Below are 16,799 nucleotides of genomic sequence, written 5' to 3' on the forward strand. Positions count from 1 at the left end.
ACACCAAGCTCTGAAGAGTTACCTGTTGTCCGTTTGTGTTACTGACGGACGCGAAACATGTGCACACTGAGCTTTCTTGGTAAGGTCGTTGCGGTGAGCCATATAAAGCAAGCAACGAACCCTCCGACCACGGTTTATGGCGCTACTCCTCAGAACAGACATCGATACAGTGACCGTTTGAATCCATCTCGGATGTTACAGGCCTATTTATGAGTCCGGGTGTCTTTTCTGTGACCACCCCTCCCAGAAATGCCAACTCGCCTCATACTCGAGCTACGGTAGCGACAGAGTGATTTATTGATCATGTTCTGTTTTTTTATGTAAGCCAAGGGCATGTTCTCAACATGCACGGCGACTTGCATTGCTGTCGCTCAATAACGGAACTGTAACAGATCGAAGGAGAATCCTGGACTGGTCAGGGTTCTGTTGTCCGTCGCTAGCGTCAGAGCGTCGAAAAGTCAAGGTCCTCCCACTATTGACACAGTTGACGCTATCCGCGAAGAGCCCGGGAGTATGGAGCAGACGTATTCTCGTTTGATACACATGCAACTCGAGATACGCCTTCGTCAGTTTTCTTCTCCCCGATTCTAGGAGTAGTGTCTCAGCGTCGCATTCCCATTTCAGCGTTTTCAAAGAGCTTGGCTTTGAATGGCTCAATTCTGCGTACCTCATAAAGCACGAGGAGCTTTATGTATTCATTGGTTTGCCTGTTGGACATCTTTTGCAGGGCATTCCGCAGCTTCGTGTCAGTCCACACGTGTAAAAGCTACCTAAACCGAAACTGAGAAGGTACCGTAGGCGACTCTGCAGTCACGAGAGTTCACTCCGCTCTCCCAGCATTTTGTCTCTAACGCCAATAATTCTTCAATCTGCGAACCTCATTTACCTCTATTTCACAAGCATTGTCTTTTTGCGTGGGTATCGGTCCGCGGAAGGAACCTTTTAGTGTTGCCGGCGTCACACCCGAGTTTGCGGCGATCCGAGACACAGAGCCCGCGGCACAGAATACCCACTACACAAGGCAGTCCCCGCACACATACGTCCTTCAGTAGAAAGTCTACTTTTCTTCACCAAAAATACCACCAGAACCTTCGAGTATTTAAGCGGTTAAAGTGTGTAAAGTCTCACGGTGGTAAGGGAAGCGGGAAACCGGCGTAAAGTACCAAGAAGATACCCTTCTTCCGTCGCAGTTTGATCTTGAAAAACAGCAACAACAAAGGGTTTCTCCCGGAATTCTCTTCTGTCAAAAGTGTGATTTATCGGATGGGAAAGTCACGAAAAACGCGTGTTGCTCTCGTTCTTGTCTACAGGTGACACTGTGTCGCATGTTTCGATGAGCGCGGCCGGTTCCTGCATGCACAACTGGACCTTCCGGCAATCTTGACCGATTTCCTCTCCAACGATTTCCGCTTTTGAATCCGCGGACCCTTTCTTTTTAGAACCCAATACGGTTTTTGTTTCATGGTGCGCTGTCTCGGAAAGAGCAGCGCATTTTCTCCACGTTGCATGGGCGCATTTCCCTCGACTACCGGATTCATGGGGACCGGCAAAACGCGGGAGAGAGCTCAAAAACAGGGATTTTGCGTGTTCGGCGTGGCGTTTCTCCGCTTTCTTCCGTGTTGTTCCCACGAAGAAACGCATTTCGTATCGAAAGAATCCGGCGAATTCCGCGAACCCTTTCACCGCTCCTAAGCTCCCGCGTTTCACGCTGAATTTCTCTGTCTCCGACAATTGATCAGGCGCAAGCAAGTCGGACGCCACTTTTTGCCTTCTGATTCTTCCTTTTTTGTGTTTGTTTTCTGTTCGGTCTGTCTTCCAACAAACTTTTCTTGCCAGACGGCACCAACTGCTTCTTCCTTGCCCTCCTCCCTTCGGGGGGACGACAGACGACGACCTGCACAGCAGCTACGAATGCTTCTGCTTTCTCCGATCGATCGTTCTGCCCGAACAAATCTCCACTGCAGAAGATAAACCAGCAAGGGGGACAACGACGCAGTTCCCGCTTCTTTTCCATCGGCGGTGTAGCGGCTCTGCTTCCGCCTCTAGAAAAATTGCAAAAGCCATGACAGAGTTTCTCAGGTAAATCGAAACCTGCTTCGCTCGTGTGCCGGGAACTCTTCAACACGGTGGTCGCGACTCCGGCACCACAAACCTAAGCACGCCAGCAGACAGACATATTCATATTCACATACGTATATATATATATATATATATGTATATATATATATATATATGTATATATATATATATATTCATATACATACATACGTATATCCCACGTATGGTTCCATATACGCTCCCGTATAGGTTAGTATGTGTGTTGGCTGTATGTCTCAGCTTCCTGGTATATGCGGAGCTGCTGAGTCTCGTAATTCGGTGGAGCGCGTCTGCATGTTGTCTGCGCGGAAGGCTGCATCTCCACCCGTTGAGACTTCTGCTTCTCTGTGTCTGCTTCTCTGTCCAAGTGCAAGTGTATCTCTGCATGTACACGCGCGTATCTGTACGATTCGTCGTTTAGGACGAACGCCCGTCTGGGGTGACCCAAGCATATCGGTGCGCCTTCGGGCGTACGTACACGCGAAGATGTGCGTTTGCCTCCTCGGAGGGGCGAGTAGTGTAATCCCTTAGTGTCGAGAGGACCTTCCTCACGCTCTCGTCCTTCAAAAGCTTCTCGGCAGGTTTCCTGGACGGCGCCTGTCTCACATGGCGCTTGTTCTGTTCCCTCTCTCCTCTCTCCTCTCTCCTCTCTCTACTTGCTCCTCTCTCCTCTCTCTACTTGCTCCTCGCTCCTGTCTCTATTCTCTCCTCGCTCCTGTCTTTTTTTTCGCCTCTGTGTTTTTCAGACGGCTGCCCGCGCCGGCGGCGCAGCAGACTCCTGCGTCTTCGAGTTTGTGTGTCTCCGACCCGAGTGTCGGCTCGTTCGCCTTGAGTGCGGGGACTGTCGTTCCTGCGCGAGTGAAGGTCCGCGAGACAGCCGCTGAGACACGACGCACAGGCAGAGACGCTGTCGGGACGCTTGCGGCGCTCAAGGAGGAGAGACAGTTGTCTCTGAACAGAGACAGATCTGGACCGCCGCCGTACGGACAGCGAAAGGGATTTGTCCCTCGCTCAGAAGAAGACTTTGGAGGCGGGGGCGCCTTTCCAGAAATCCTCGTCGCGCAGTTTCCGCTCGGCATGGGCAAAAAGAAGGTGAGAGGAAGACGAGCAGGCCGAGAGGCCAGAGCCAGCGAGACCGGAACGGGAGAGAAGAGCGAAGGACGCGAGAGGCGAAGGCAGAGAAGAGGTGAAGGAGGGTGATCGGGGAGGGAGAGATGAAGAGCGAGCGAAGGTGAAGGACGAGGAGAAAGACGAGACAGAAGTGGAGGAACGAATGCAAAAGGGAAACAGGGAAGGACTCCAGAGGGGAGAGGAGGTGAAGAAGAGAGGAGAAAACAGAAGTGAATCGAAGTCGAAGAAAGGGAGGGTAGGCTTCGACGGAACGTGCAGCGTGTGGAAGAGAAGCAGGAGAACTGCAGACGACGTTGGAGAGCAGAGACGGTGGGAGAGGCGAGAAAGAACTTTGTCTCCGTCGCTGCCGCGTCTCGCCTCCGTCTCTCTCCTCTCACCCTTCACGGTCGCGGCTGCAACCGTCTGTGGGCTTCTGTTCAGAGTGGAGCCGCAGCGGCCTCGACTGTCGCCCTGCAGTTGGGCGCCGACGGAAAGGTTGCATACGACGTTGTGGTCAGACAGATGTCTGACAAAAAGGTCGTCTACTGCACACCCGGCTCCGCAGAGGGCGTTGACGCTCTCCGTCCCGTCACCACGACGACCTCCGGAATCCAAGTTGTGAAGCGAGTACGCGCTTGTCCAGAGAAGACGTCGAACGATACTTCGAAACAGACACCGACTCACTTGGAAACACTCCACGTTTCTCGCTTGTGTCTTGTAGAGATGCAGGCACATATATATATATATATATATATATATATGTATATGTATAAATTTTTATGTATATATATATATATATATATGTAGCTGTTTGTACGTGATGCACATACTGGTGTTTGTGTATTATGCTGCTTCGAGTACAGCGAATTTACATGCACATTCTTGTTCAGCGTGTCGAGCTCGTCGGTTCTCTTGTCCCGAGGTGCGGCAGACGTCAACCAGCTTGTCTGCGTAACTTGCATTTTTGGGTCGAGTGAGGATATGAGGATCTCCTGAAGCTTTTGAGGAAAAAATGAACGTCGAACGGGACGCGAGCAGCCTAGCGCCGAACGCGTCTTTGTTTCTCGCGAGTGGAAACGTGAGCTCTCGGTGAAGAACGCGTGGTGGAGTTGCGTTTTGCCCCAAGCCGTCTCTCACGTTTCTCTGCCTCTTTGTGTCTGAAGAAAGAGTCTCAAGTCCACACACGGCCGTCCAGTTGCTGAGATGACACGACATGTCTGAATGTTTTTGCGAACATGCGTCGTTTAGGTCGCGAACGCGATGCCAAGCCAGGAGGAGGAAGAGAAGGAAATTGCACGCACGAAGGCTGCATTGGAGGCTGCGTTGGAGCAGAAACTCGGTGCTAACAAAGTGAAAACGAAGCAAGACAAAAATGCTGCGGAGTTCTACCGCTACACCCCAGCTCAGCAAGTGAGCGTCGCGTGGAAACGCCCCTATTTTGATCTGTGGAATTCCTGCTCTGCATATCTCCTTGGCATTTTATTTGTGCAGAAACGCACGCGAAGACGCGTGACTATGCGGATGTTCATGTGTACAACTGCGGATGCATATATATATATATATATATATATATATATATAAACTCCTAGAGCATGTCAACATTCGTCCCTGGAGAGGCGCATGCATGACTGGATCTATATTCGTCCAGGCGTACCTTCACATGCAGTCACATAGATTCCTGTATTCTTGAACATATATGCATATATTCGTGCATGCATGTTCGTTTATGTCTGCACATGTATACACATGTTTATGCATGCAGATGTATATATATATATATGTATATATATATATATATATATATATATATGTATATATGTATATATATATATATGTATATATATATATGTATATATATATGTATATATATATATATGTATATATATATATGTATATATATATATGTATATATGTATATGGATACGTACATTTCCGCGTGGTTCTCGTTCAACGCCGAGTGGAGGATTTTTTTGTGGTTATCCAGGGCACCGGACACAACAGCGGCTGCGCTCAGCGCGTTTTGCGTGTCGAAGACATGCAACAAGATCCTTTGAATCCTCCAAAGTTTCGACACAAACGCGCGCCAGCAGCAGCGGGCAGTCCTCCACCTCCAGTCATGCACTCCCCGCCCCGTAAGGAAGAACAAGAGAGGAGGAAACAGGCAAGAGAAAGAAAGAGGAGGAAGGGGACATGCCTAACCGCTGCGTGATTCGCTTTTGTGTTTGCCTTTCCACTTCAGGGAAACTGACTCAGCAAGACCAAGCAGAGTGGAAGATTCCCCCGAGCATTTCGAACTGGAAAAATCAGAAAGGGTATACAATTCCTCTGGACAAGCGTCTCCAGGCCGACGGCCGCAATCTCCAGGATGTACGTGCAAGTCGCCTCTCTCTTCACTTCTGCAACATTCCTCAAAACAACATATCCGCGCGTTTCGCATGCAAAGCTCTGAATTCATTTCTTCATGTTACATGACATTTGATGAGTGCGCGTGTCTGCACAAGAGGAGTCCTACACACATGCAGATTCAGTTGTATATATATATATGTATATATATATATATATACATCAGGTATCGCAATGGAGATGTGGATGTACAGTCTGTTCGTGTGACGAGCGTTGTTGTGTGTGTTTGAGGTCCGCGCGTTGGCCGCCTTTGCGTTCTGAGGGGTGTGGAAGGACGTTTAGAACGCATGCAGATGGAGAACTGGGAGAAGCCTCCGTTCACTGGGATTTTCCTTGCAGGTTTCCATTAACGACAAATTCGCGAGTCTGTCGGAGGCTCTGTACATCGCGGAGCGTCAGGCGCGTGAGGAGATTCGCCTCAGAAACGAAATCAAGAAGCAGAAGAAAATCAAGGAAGAAGAAATGCGCGAACAACAGCTGCGCCTTCTCGCGGCCCAGGCCAGAGCAGAAAGGTAACGAAGGGAAGCGCGATTTCGTTCTACGTCAGGCTTTTTCACTTACGTCAATCGACAGTGTTGTCTTCTGCTCACGTGTACATTTACGCGTCGCTCCTGTTCGACATATATACTTATATATTTGTATGTATATATATATATATTTGTATATATATATATATGAATATCCCTATATGTGATACGTGGATGTATTCCTGCGCGCACTTGTACCTTTGTGTGTACGTATCTGGATGCCCTTTAGATTTGTGGTACTATACATCATTACACACGCGTACATATATCTACGTCTATGCCGGCGTATATCTCTCTATGTACATTTATTTGTGCGCAGAAATATTCTGTGCGATTCACAGGTGTATAAGAAACTCCAGTTTTAAATGTGGAGTTTGACACAGGTTTTTAGGGAGGATGTCTTTGGCTGCGCATGTGCCTGTTGGTTTCAGATCGAATCTTCTTCAGCAGAGAAAAGAGGGTCAGGAGGAAGACGAAGAAGCGAGGAAGAAACGTGAGGCGGTTGCGCGAGAGAGGCAGCGTGAAATTGAGAGAGAAATGCGTCTGGAAGTAAGGCCAAAAACCGTTGTTTCGCACTGTTGTTTGATTCAGCTGTTTCCACGGCTGTTGTTCGCCTTGACCTTCGCTTCTTCCTGATCGACCGTTCGCTGTCGCGGCGTTTGCTTTTCTGTGAACCTAGAAGTTCTGCTCAAGTGTGTGAGCGGTCGCACGACGAGTGCATGGACGCATGCGCTTCCGTCTCCCAGCGTCCTGTTCAGTGTCCTGCTCGGACGGTCTCTGCGCGAGGCCTTCTGCGTTCTTTGTTTTCCAGTCACTTGCATTTGAAAGGGGGGAGGCGGAGCAGCAGTTCAAGGGAGCATGCATGCAGGTTCTGTCGACAGACGAAGACCTTGCAGAAGTCGGAAAGGTCGCTCGGTGCAGATGGAGCGGAGGCAGCGCTGCTTCCTGCGCCTCCCGCGCCTTCTCTGTTGCGCGCGTCGGGGGTATGGCACTGTCGAAAAACCAGCGAAGTCGATTCGCATGCTCTGCGTCTCTTCACTCTTCAGAGAAACAAACGCGGCAGAAACGACGAGGACCGCGACGTGAGCGAACGCGTTGCACTCGGACTGCCGCCCACCAAGAAGGCTGCCGCCGGGGAAGGCGTTTTCGACACACGGTTGTTCAACCAGTCGGCGGGCGTCGACTCCGTAAGTTCGCTCCGTTTGAAGAAGCAACATGCGCGAGGGAAAGGTGAAACAGAGAGAAGAAATGCCCGAGGAGAAGAAGACGCGCGGGAAGAGAGAGAAAAATAGAGAGAGAACACCACAGAGTAGAGGGGGAGAAGAAGTGAGAGCATGCGAGGCCGACACAGAGGAAATGAAGAAGAGCGAAAGAAGGTCTCCCGCGACGCAGAGCACCTTGCGAGGCCGCTGCGAGTCCGTAACCTATGACCGAGCAAATCCGGCCTCGCATGTGCGTGTGCATATGCCTTTGATGCATGGTCACACTTGTCTGTGTCTCTGTAAATATTGACGAGTCGGCAACGCAGGAAAATGGGTGGAGTGAGGCAAACGGAGTTCGCCTAGATTCGGAGAAGCGGAAGGCTAGATCCCTCGTCTTTCGACCTGCTCCGTGAATCCAGGATGATCAGTTTTTTGTACGTTCACAGTTACTGGAGAGACGCGTTTCTATATATCTTTAGGGATTCGACGGAGGCAACGACGAGGCGTACAACCTCTATGACCAGCCTTTGTTTGCGAATCGCTCGAACAACGCAGCGATTTATCAGTTCTCCCGCGAGCGGCTCATCAACTCTGTCGGGTACGTCTCTTGCCGAGAAAACAGAAGCGAAAGCTGCAGTAAACGAGCGGTTACGCGGAGCATATCACGTTCCTTCACCGTCCGGTGTCTCCCGCAAATCTGAAAGACTCAAGGTCATGCGTTTTTTCAATCTGTGAAATTCCTGTGGCTCCTTCCAGTCTGTCCACGTGATCCCCCAACCTCTCTTCAAAGCGTACTACCGCATTCATCTACTCACATATATATATATATATATATATAATATATGTATGTATTTGTATATATGTATATTTGCACGTGGACACAGCTGGGCTCGTTTTGTAGGTGTATTTATCTTTGACAGTTCGTGGCGCGTGTATTTCTATGTGTGTATTTGAATAATTATTTATTGTTTTTTACGCACGTTTTGGCAGACATACTGGAGACGTCCCGTCTTTTGCTGGGGCAGACAGAAGCACTTTTACTCGGACGGCGCCTGTCGAGTTTGAGAAGGTGAGGAACCAAAAAGGACGAGATTTTTTTCGCTTTTTAGGGCCGAACGTTTGTGGTGTTCCTCCAGGGCACTTTTCTGGACTCTGTTGGAGTCTCGTGACTGGATTTTCTCTTTCGTTGCTACGGCTGCTTTCTGCCTCGTCTGCGGCTTTGTCTTTCCTTTTTCCTTCGCTTGAATTTCAGTCGCTGGCTCCGTTGCATGCGTCTTTTCCCAGAACGTTAGCCGCCTCGGTGGAGCAGGTCTTTGTTTCCTTTTTCCCTCGTTTTCCCGACCTTTCTCAGTTTTCGCGCTTCTTGCATGCGACCACCTTCGCGTTCGGTCCAGGGCAAGCTTTGCGTCTCGTTTCTTTGTTGTTTCAGGACGTTTCGGATCCATTTGGCCTGGACAACTTGCTTTCGGAGGCGAAGAAGAAGTGACGAGTTCCAGAGAGGAAATCCGCATGCGTTTCCATTCGCTTGAGCGTTCCTTCTCTGCCAAGTTCGCGCGGCCTTCCTTCGCTCGCGCCCTCTGGGTGTCACACCGTCCGATGCTGTCGTCCCCCTCTCAAGAGGACCAGGGTGCCATGCCAAGGCAATACCTCCCTCGCTGCCATCCTGACTTTGCGGTGGCACGTATACCTTCGAACATGTATATTCCTAGCAGTTGGCTAAGCAGGTATATACATGTCTACACACACACTCTGCCATATATATATATATATATATATATATATATATATGCATCCTTGTGTACGGATGCGGATTTAAATGTGTGCACAGCTGTGTATGCAGCTGCGCAGAGGGAGAGAAGAAAGGAGAAGTTGAGCACGGTAGGCGCTGTTTTTCTGAGTGCTTCTGGGCAAGTCAAAGACAGTCACTCGCTGCATAGGTCCAGTTCATCTTTGTTTATTCGACCTCTTGTCTGTAAACAGTTTTCTCTGTTGTGCGGTTGATACATGCGATTTCGGCTGTACGGACACCCGGGCTGGAGGCACCTGTGCCGCCGAGTGGCGAGAGAATACCGGCTCTTCTAGAAAAGCGTCTCCAGCTGCGCAAGTCACACCCTTCTCAATCGGAATACTAGGACGGCATTCATAGAGAGCATACGAGGCAAAGCTCCCGAAAGGAAGAAGCAAAAGACACTGATACATACATACACGTATATATATATATATATATATAGATATATAGATATGTAATTACATTTATATATATATATATATATATTGATGTATGAACGTATGAATAAGATGAGAGGTAGGGAGGAGAAGAAAAGATTTTTATCTACATCCATATCTATCACGGGCGAGAGAGATAGGGAGAGCAAACGGTAGAGAGGTAGATGTGGGGAGAAACGAAAGGCGAGATATAGAGGGAGAAAAGGAGAGAGGAGGGAATCCGAGAGAGACGAAGAAAAGCTGAGTGTGAGAAGAGAACGTCGAAAGAGAAATTGCATTTTGTTGGATGCGGCCAAAACGCCTCATTTTGGGGAGAACGACGAAATGCTTTTGACGTAAAACAATTTCTTCGACAGTCTGAAACTGCCGTCGCGACATCCAACCTGTCCGACTCGCCACAGAGGCACCGCGCCAATTCTCGGGGACAGACAAGAATGCCCCAGAGGGAGGTTTCCGGAGAAAACGCAATTCAGTTCCGGTCTTCGTGTCTCCAGAAAAACACGGCCAGAATGCACCACACCGAAAACAAAAATTATCATTCCCAATGAGTTGCATGCATCCACAACACCTTCACATCCATCTGCGCCGATAAATGTCGATACTCATGTGCATCTTAAGTATAATTAGGTGCACATATAGATTATGTGTGCATGTATATATTATTTATATATATATACATATGGTATATATAGATTATGCGTAGTTTTTTCTATGGCGGTTGCCTTGTTCTCCCTTCCTTCGATGAAACGCGTGGTAACGAGGTTCGTGTGCACCCCAGGTAGCTCGATTCTACACAACAGAAAAAAAACATATATGTATATATATATATATATATATATATATATATGAATGCAACTTTGAGATATGTGTGTCTGCGGTGCATATCTCTCTGAGAGGAGTCCGAGAGTGGAAAAGTGAGTTTATCCACCGTGTAGAGTGGAGATGAAAGTAACACAGCTTCCAGGTGGAACAGGAGCCTCCATGCCTCCAAGAACTTCGACGTCGACATCGTCTACGAGAGCGAGAATGCCTGGCTTGATTCGCATCGGCGACAGCGTCGTCGAGAGCAGAAGGTCACTGGAGAACAGCAGTTGTGTTTCCTGCGTCTCTTTCGCGAGTTCTCTTCTCTCTTCTTCATACATCTGCCTCGCCTCGCCCTCCTCCTCAGAAGCGGCAGGCTCGTACGCCTCGGCAAACAGTTCAGGCTTTTCGACAACTACATACGAACTTAGGAAAGAAACCAGCTGATACATCTTCACTGTGGCCGCTCGGCCATTTGTCCCGCACCCTCCTTCAGACCCTGCAGAGCAGCCGCGCCGCGAGGAAGCAGAAAACTTGAGAGCAAGCGTCTTTGCTTTCGCCTTCGTGAGCTGCTCTAAACCTCCGCAGAACTCCACTGTCACCCGAAACGTCTCGGGGGGATCGGGAGAAGGCGAATCCCCCATTTCGGTGAGGAAACGCCGACAAAAGGAAAAGGAAACTCTTCTGAGAGCGGAGAGGACGGACGAAAGCCGGAGGAGACGGAGAGCAGTGGGGTACGAGAAGGGGAAACTCGAAGAACAGAAGACGCAGAAGCAGGAGAATACTAAACACCTCGATATCTTCTATAGGAAAACGAGCAGAAATGTGAAGTTTATTTTTCACTTTTGACAAAAAGCGTCCGTGAAACTGGCGCAAAATTGAATTCGGCTCTGCATGCGCCAGAGGATGTGGAGCAGCGTAAAGCGGAAAACAGCAGGAAGTGCATGTAGAAGGTCTGAAGAGGAGCGAATGGCGCGCGTACAAAAACTAAAACGAAAAAGGCAGTTCCAGAGATGTCAGGCGTGTTTGTATCTGTCGTGGATGAGAAAGGTCCGGAGACACACGCCGCATGCAGTGCGAAGGCAAGCTGCACAGAAAACAGGATGCTCTGAGGAAGACAACAGCCACAAAGGAAAACCGGACTGTCGCGCATTTCACATGCACTTGAAGTTGGAGGAAACAAGAAACATGGGAGAAAACTCTAAATAAAGGGCGACTTTCCTTCACGTGTTTACTGTGCAGTCTGTTTCTCTCAATCGATGTAGAAGAGGTGACCCGGACCGGAAAAACACTGCCTGTTCGTGACCGCGACTGAGACACTTGTCGACTCCATTAGAGACGAGATTTCTTTATTTTGTAGAAAGGAACCGTCAATTTACTTAGGGCGGACAATTAGGGAGCCCATTGACTTTGTCCAGACGTAGAACGAGGGGCAGCTTTCTCGAGAGAATTATCTCGACTCCGAGATGAACTGCTGAGATCTACACTTTTTCTTCACCGGCTTCAAGCCTGTTTTCGATACGAGAGCACAGTTACAACGGTGAAAAAGGTAAGTATGAAACCAGTCACAGAAAGGGCGCGAGGAAAGAAACAGCAACTGGTAACGCTCCTGGAGAGTCCAGGCGCAGGCATGGCGGACCTGGGGACAAGGCAGCGGAAAGACCCCAAAGAGACCGAGGTAAACATGCAGGTGGGGAACAGCAAGGAGTAGAAATGGACCGAGGGAGATGTGAGACAAAAAGGTGCAGTCGACAAGCAGAAAAAACACGAATTAGGTGTCTGCGCAGATCCCTGTGACTTTCAAGAGCCACATGAGACCCGTGAAAGCATTCGCTTGGCAGTGTAGAAGAGCCCGTGAAGGTGCAGTGTCAAAAATTCCGTAAATATGTGTACGTGGAGAGACTGTGAGAAAGAAGGAGTACACAAGATAAAGCAACCTGGAGAAGGAACAGAGAACAGAGACTGAGGCAAAAGCACATGCGTGTTGATGACATGAATTCCAAACAACCGCCATTGTGGAGTGGAATGAGTCTTGACACCGCATGCTCTTGAGGTCCGATCGTCATGCACGCCGTGAGCTGAACAGAGAAAAGGAACTACTTTGGTCATCTGCTTCCGCGTGGCCGTCTGGGGCTAGGAAATAGGCGATAGCGTTATTTCGGGGAAAAAGACTTCGGAGCTTCCAACATAGAATGACACGAAGACGAGTGTGGGGTCGCGATGTCGTATACATGCTTCTGCTCCTGTTACTGCCGTCGGCGTGCTTTCCTGGTTTTCCTCTCCGATGTGGCAGAGCGAAAAAGCAAGAGACATTCTGTCCACTTTGTCACCCGGAACTCAAACACGTATACACAACAATCGTCTCCCGATAGTCACGGGGACACTCCACACAGACGCCGAACTATCTGCAGGATAAAAAACAGGCGTCCAAGAAGCGATGGACGCCAATGTTCGACCGACGCTCAAATGCTGACTTTGGTTCCCACTTGACAGCATCGTTCTATACAAAAAGGAGAAACATATTATAGATCGTTGTGAACGCACCAAGATACAAGAATCTACATACCCACTTCATACATACGTGAACTTCTACTTGGAAATCGTATATATTTTCATATGTACGCTCCTGTTTGTACCTATACGCATCTTTTTGAGAGAGTCCACTCTCTATTAAAAGTATATATATATATATACATGTATATATATATATATACTTTTAATAGAGAGAATGGGCGATGGATGTCATGTGGGACTTGATCTATGGAAACACGTGAAGACATATGCGTGAAAAGAGGTACCACCTGTCACTAACAATATGCGGGAACTGGACGCATACGCATATGCATTTCTATGCAGACGTGGTGAAATACACATAGACAGATGGAGCCACACTGCTTCCCAGAAAAATCTTCAATTATCTCAATGGGTCAATGCCATTGCATAATGCGTCAGGCCCGTGGTCGCTGCTTGGGTGGTAGGAGACAAAATGCATCGCGCGCCGGGTAGGTCTGATTTTTCATTAGTTTCTGGAAGGAGCAGCTGCAAATGCCTCTTTCTATTCGTTTCAGGAACAGGTTTTGCGTGAAAAAAGGAAAACAGTCCAAAGGCCCGAGAAGGCTGCAGACAGGCTCTTGCGCTTCCCGGTGGATTCACTGACGTGGATGTTTCCAGCATTCCCGTTTCCCACGCTGAGTTCATAAACAAGAGCTTCTCTGTCACCCATGATGCTCTCATCTTTGAACTTCTGTGGACTACCCACTCTCAAACGTTCCCTGAGCCTACTGATCCTGCCGAGAGAAAACATTTCCCCCCAATTTTAGCAAGCCAAAAATCCTCTCGATGTCGCCGTGCACAGGGTCGCAAACTGCGGTGTAGGTTCGCATCCGCCTTTTGGCGTTTCTCGGTGAATCCTGGGGTGGAACTCCCATCTCATCTTCGCTTCGCCAGTGCTTGCTCGAGTTTCCCTTTCGCCTGCTACTCTCGGTGGCGCTCTGGAACTCTCTCGTTCGATCCACTCTTTCCAGCCGTCAAAAATCCTACACACTGTCGCTTATGAGACCTCTGCATCTTGCGTGGCGAGCCTGGAAGGAAAGATTGGTTTCTCAGACGTGTGTCAATATCCTTTTCGGTTTCAGAGCGGCACCGAAGTCTGAAACGAGCTCTTAGGCATCAATCTGGCTTTTGGCTTGGCGCCTTGCTCTGTCATGTTTCTCGTTCTCCTTTGTTTTTGGGCTGTCCTTCCAGGGGTATTACTATTAGGACACAAAAAGTCACAGGTTGAGCGCAAGATGTGACCACCGCTTCACTCGTGCTTGTTTCTGTGCGACGAAAGTCGCTTGTCAACGCACACACAGAAGGCGTTTTCAACGTCGGTTTGCGTCCGAATTGCAAAGTTGAAATTCCCCTGAAACTCCTGGCGTTACTACGAGCAGCTCGTTTCGATTTGGGACATCTATACGAGTGACAGTCAGCTCTCTCCCGGATTCAATGTGCTTTTCGGATGAGCATATTTCCCCGTAAACACAGCAGCTCATTCTATAAAAGGCGTTCGACGAAGAAGCTGTCCTTTCCCGCGTTCGTATGTTGTACAGGCCTTTCGTTCTCATGGATTGTCTTCTCCCGTTCCTCCCCGGCGTCGTACAGCTTCACTGGTCTTCTGTTTCTTGGTACTGCTGCTTGCTTTCTCTTCCTTCATGCGGCTGATTTCCAGCAACAGCTGCTGCGTGCGCTGTCCTATGTTTGATGTTACAGTCCTGCACGTGACCCTTGAACAAAGGGCTTGCAGACGCCTTCTTGCTTGAGGTTTGGTTACATTTAGCTTTATTTGAGCCGTTTACAATTTCTTTCTCGTGTAATCTCTTTCGCTTGAGCACCCAAACCCATGCCGAATACAGATGCCGAAGCTGGAGAGCCTCTGCCCAGGACTGCATGTGCGTATGCCGTCATGATTTCGCTTCGCGTGGGGACAAAGAAGAGCGTCGTGTTCATTTGATCTCTTTCTTATTCCTCGACTCCGTGAGCGTGTTCCAAAAGGATACACACTGGCAATGTATACACAACTGTTGTCGTGTTCGTCACAAGCTTTCCCGTGTGTAGATCTGTGCGTGGTTATCCGAATATACATACTTGTGCACTGTTGCATGTATGTAGATTATCGCATCTTGGGATATCGATTTGCCTTTGTCAGCAACTCTCTGTGAATGTGTGACGGTTTCTCGCGCTTGGAATGCGTGTCTTCACGCGTTATTTTTCTTCATCTTTTCACGCGCGTTCCCTGAATCTTCTGCGTAGTGCATATCCTAAAGGAAGACCACATGTCTGCGTTGAAACCTGTTTCGATGAATACGTTGTGCCCTCCCTCCAGCTACGCACCACAAGTTCTAGCCGAATTCCTTGTAAAAAGGCCAGCCGGGTCCTCTGTACTTACGGTTTTCTACGAACCGAGGAAGGAACACTGCAAGAAATCAAGAAGCAGACCACAAAAGCCGCAGCAACTCGGACTTTCAGCTTCTCGTCTCGACGAACAAGGTAGAAGGCACGGAGAAGAAATGCGGCTACGTTGTTTGTTGCACGGTGACAGGTTACCACGAAGAAATGACGGTGGAAAAAGACGTAGCAGCGCAGGTTCCAGAGCCCGTGAGCTATAAAGAAAGGATGTGGGGCTCTGTGGCAGAACGTCACGGCGCTCACTTGGTGTCTTTCCACGGTGAAACGAAAGTCGACACTGCTTCAGACCCAGACGACAAGTCTGAGGTTGAGCCGTCGGGAACCAATCAGACAACACGCGAAAAAGAAGACGAATCGAAGGTCGTTTCCTTACAAAACACAGACACATCTGCAGGTTGGGGCGTCCAGGCACCTCCCGAAGCCGGCTCGCCGTCAGAAGCGAGCCACCACGCACCCTTTGTCTCTCCAGAACCAATTTTACACGTTTGTTCGTCGAGCGAAACCGAAAGTGACACGGTTCAAAGAGGCGGAACTCCGGGTGAACGACTGGAGAGCAGAGATGCATGGACAGAAGACGCTGATGAGGACAGAGAAGACGCACGAGACCAGGAAACCGACGAGGCAGCTGTTGTTTCAATCGCGACCGTTAGTCTTGATCCACATGCCGCGTTCGCGTCTGACGCAGACAGAAACTCCCCGGTAGGACAGTCTTTTTCCAAATCGGGAGGAGACTTTTCTCTATACACTTGCCACATGGGCTCCTTAGTCTGTATCTCGATGTGCCCGTTCCTGCGTACATTTCCCCATGCATTCACACATATATTTACAGTTTTAAACAGGCATCTGTTTGGATGTGTACATGTGCCAATGAATAGTGCAAATGCGTAGTAACGGTGGCACATGCAACTATATATACGCATTCCTGTGTGTATACACTTTTGCAGGTCGCTGTCTCTATGAATACGTTGAGTTGCCCACATTAAGCTGACAGAAAGGCAAATGCTCAGTTGCATTTCTTTGTTTTACACATTGACATAAAGACCTCACACTCAATCGCTGCCAACAATGCCGTCTGTCCCCCTCATGCATGAAGAACTGTCACTATTCACTGCGTTTCGTGCGTTGCTTCCTAGTCTCCTGCGCATGCAGTCCAACTTTTTATCTGCGTGTTTCCTTTCTGCTTTCCCTTCTTTCATACAGAGTCGACCCATCCTGATCACAGCCAGTCCAGGTGTCCACGGAGGTGGCTGTGTGCCGGTTCTTTCGGATTTTTCTCCCGACGTTAAAAACGAGCTTGTTATGTCGGCCCTCTGGCACGCGCCATTTGCGAGTTCAGAGTCTAGCACCCGCTGTACGCGGCCGACATCCTTCCTCCCCTGTTCGTTTCCTTCGTCGGGAACGGCATCTGTTTCTCGCGGGCTTGCCCAAAGTCGAAAAACGAACCACGGCGGTTGCGACGAAGTACACGGGAAGCAGGCGACACCTT

At 49.1% G+C, this 16,799-nt stretch overlaps 2 protein-coding genes across 2 annotated transcripts; one reads left to right on the top strand and one right to left on the bottom strand.

Annotated features, from left to right (window-relative positions):
* Window positions 1–2,062: 2,062 nt before the first annotated feature.
* TGME49_233190 (SKIP/SNW domain-containing protein) lies at window positions 2,063–9,902 on the top strand (the record flags this gene model as incomplete). Its single annotated transcript, XM_002368137.1, has 12 exons — window positions 2,063–2,079; window positions 2,844–3,189; window positions 3,649–3,834; window positions 4,456–4,617; window positions 5,192–5,339; window positions 5,447–5,574; window positions 5,950–6,122; window positions 6,569–6,686; window positions 7,184–7,324; window positions 7,819–7,937; window positions 8,330–8,408; window positions 8,769–9,902. The coding sequence occupies 12 exons, from the start codon at window positions 2,063–2,065 to the stop codon at window positions 8,823–8,825; spliced, it is 1,674 nt and encodes a 557-aa protein (XP_002368178.1). The 3' UTR covers window positions 8,826–9,902.
* A 511-nt stretch (window positions 9,903–10,413) lies between these two features.
* Window positions 10,414–11,333, bottom strand: TGME49_233200 (ubiquitin related modifier protein). The gene has a single exon (XM_002368138.1). It carries the CDS (start codon window positions 11,008–11,010, stop codon window positions 10,486–10,488), a length of 525 nt encoding a protein of 174 aa, XP_002368179.1. The 5' UTR covers window positions 11,011–11,333; the 3' UTR covers window positions 10,414–10,485.
* Between the last annotated feature and the right edge of the window lie 5,466 nt (window positions 11,334–16,799).

This window comes from Toxoplasma gondii, chromosome VIII, assembly GCF_000006565.2.
Source record: "Toxoplasma gondii ME49 chromosome VIII, whole genome shotgun sequence".
Classification (NCBI taxonomy): Eukaryota; Apicomplexa; class Conoidasida; order Eucoccidiorida; family Sarcocystidae; genus Toxoplasma; species Toxoplasma gondii.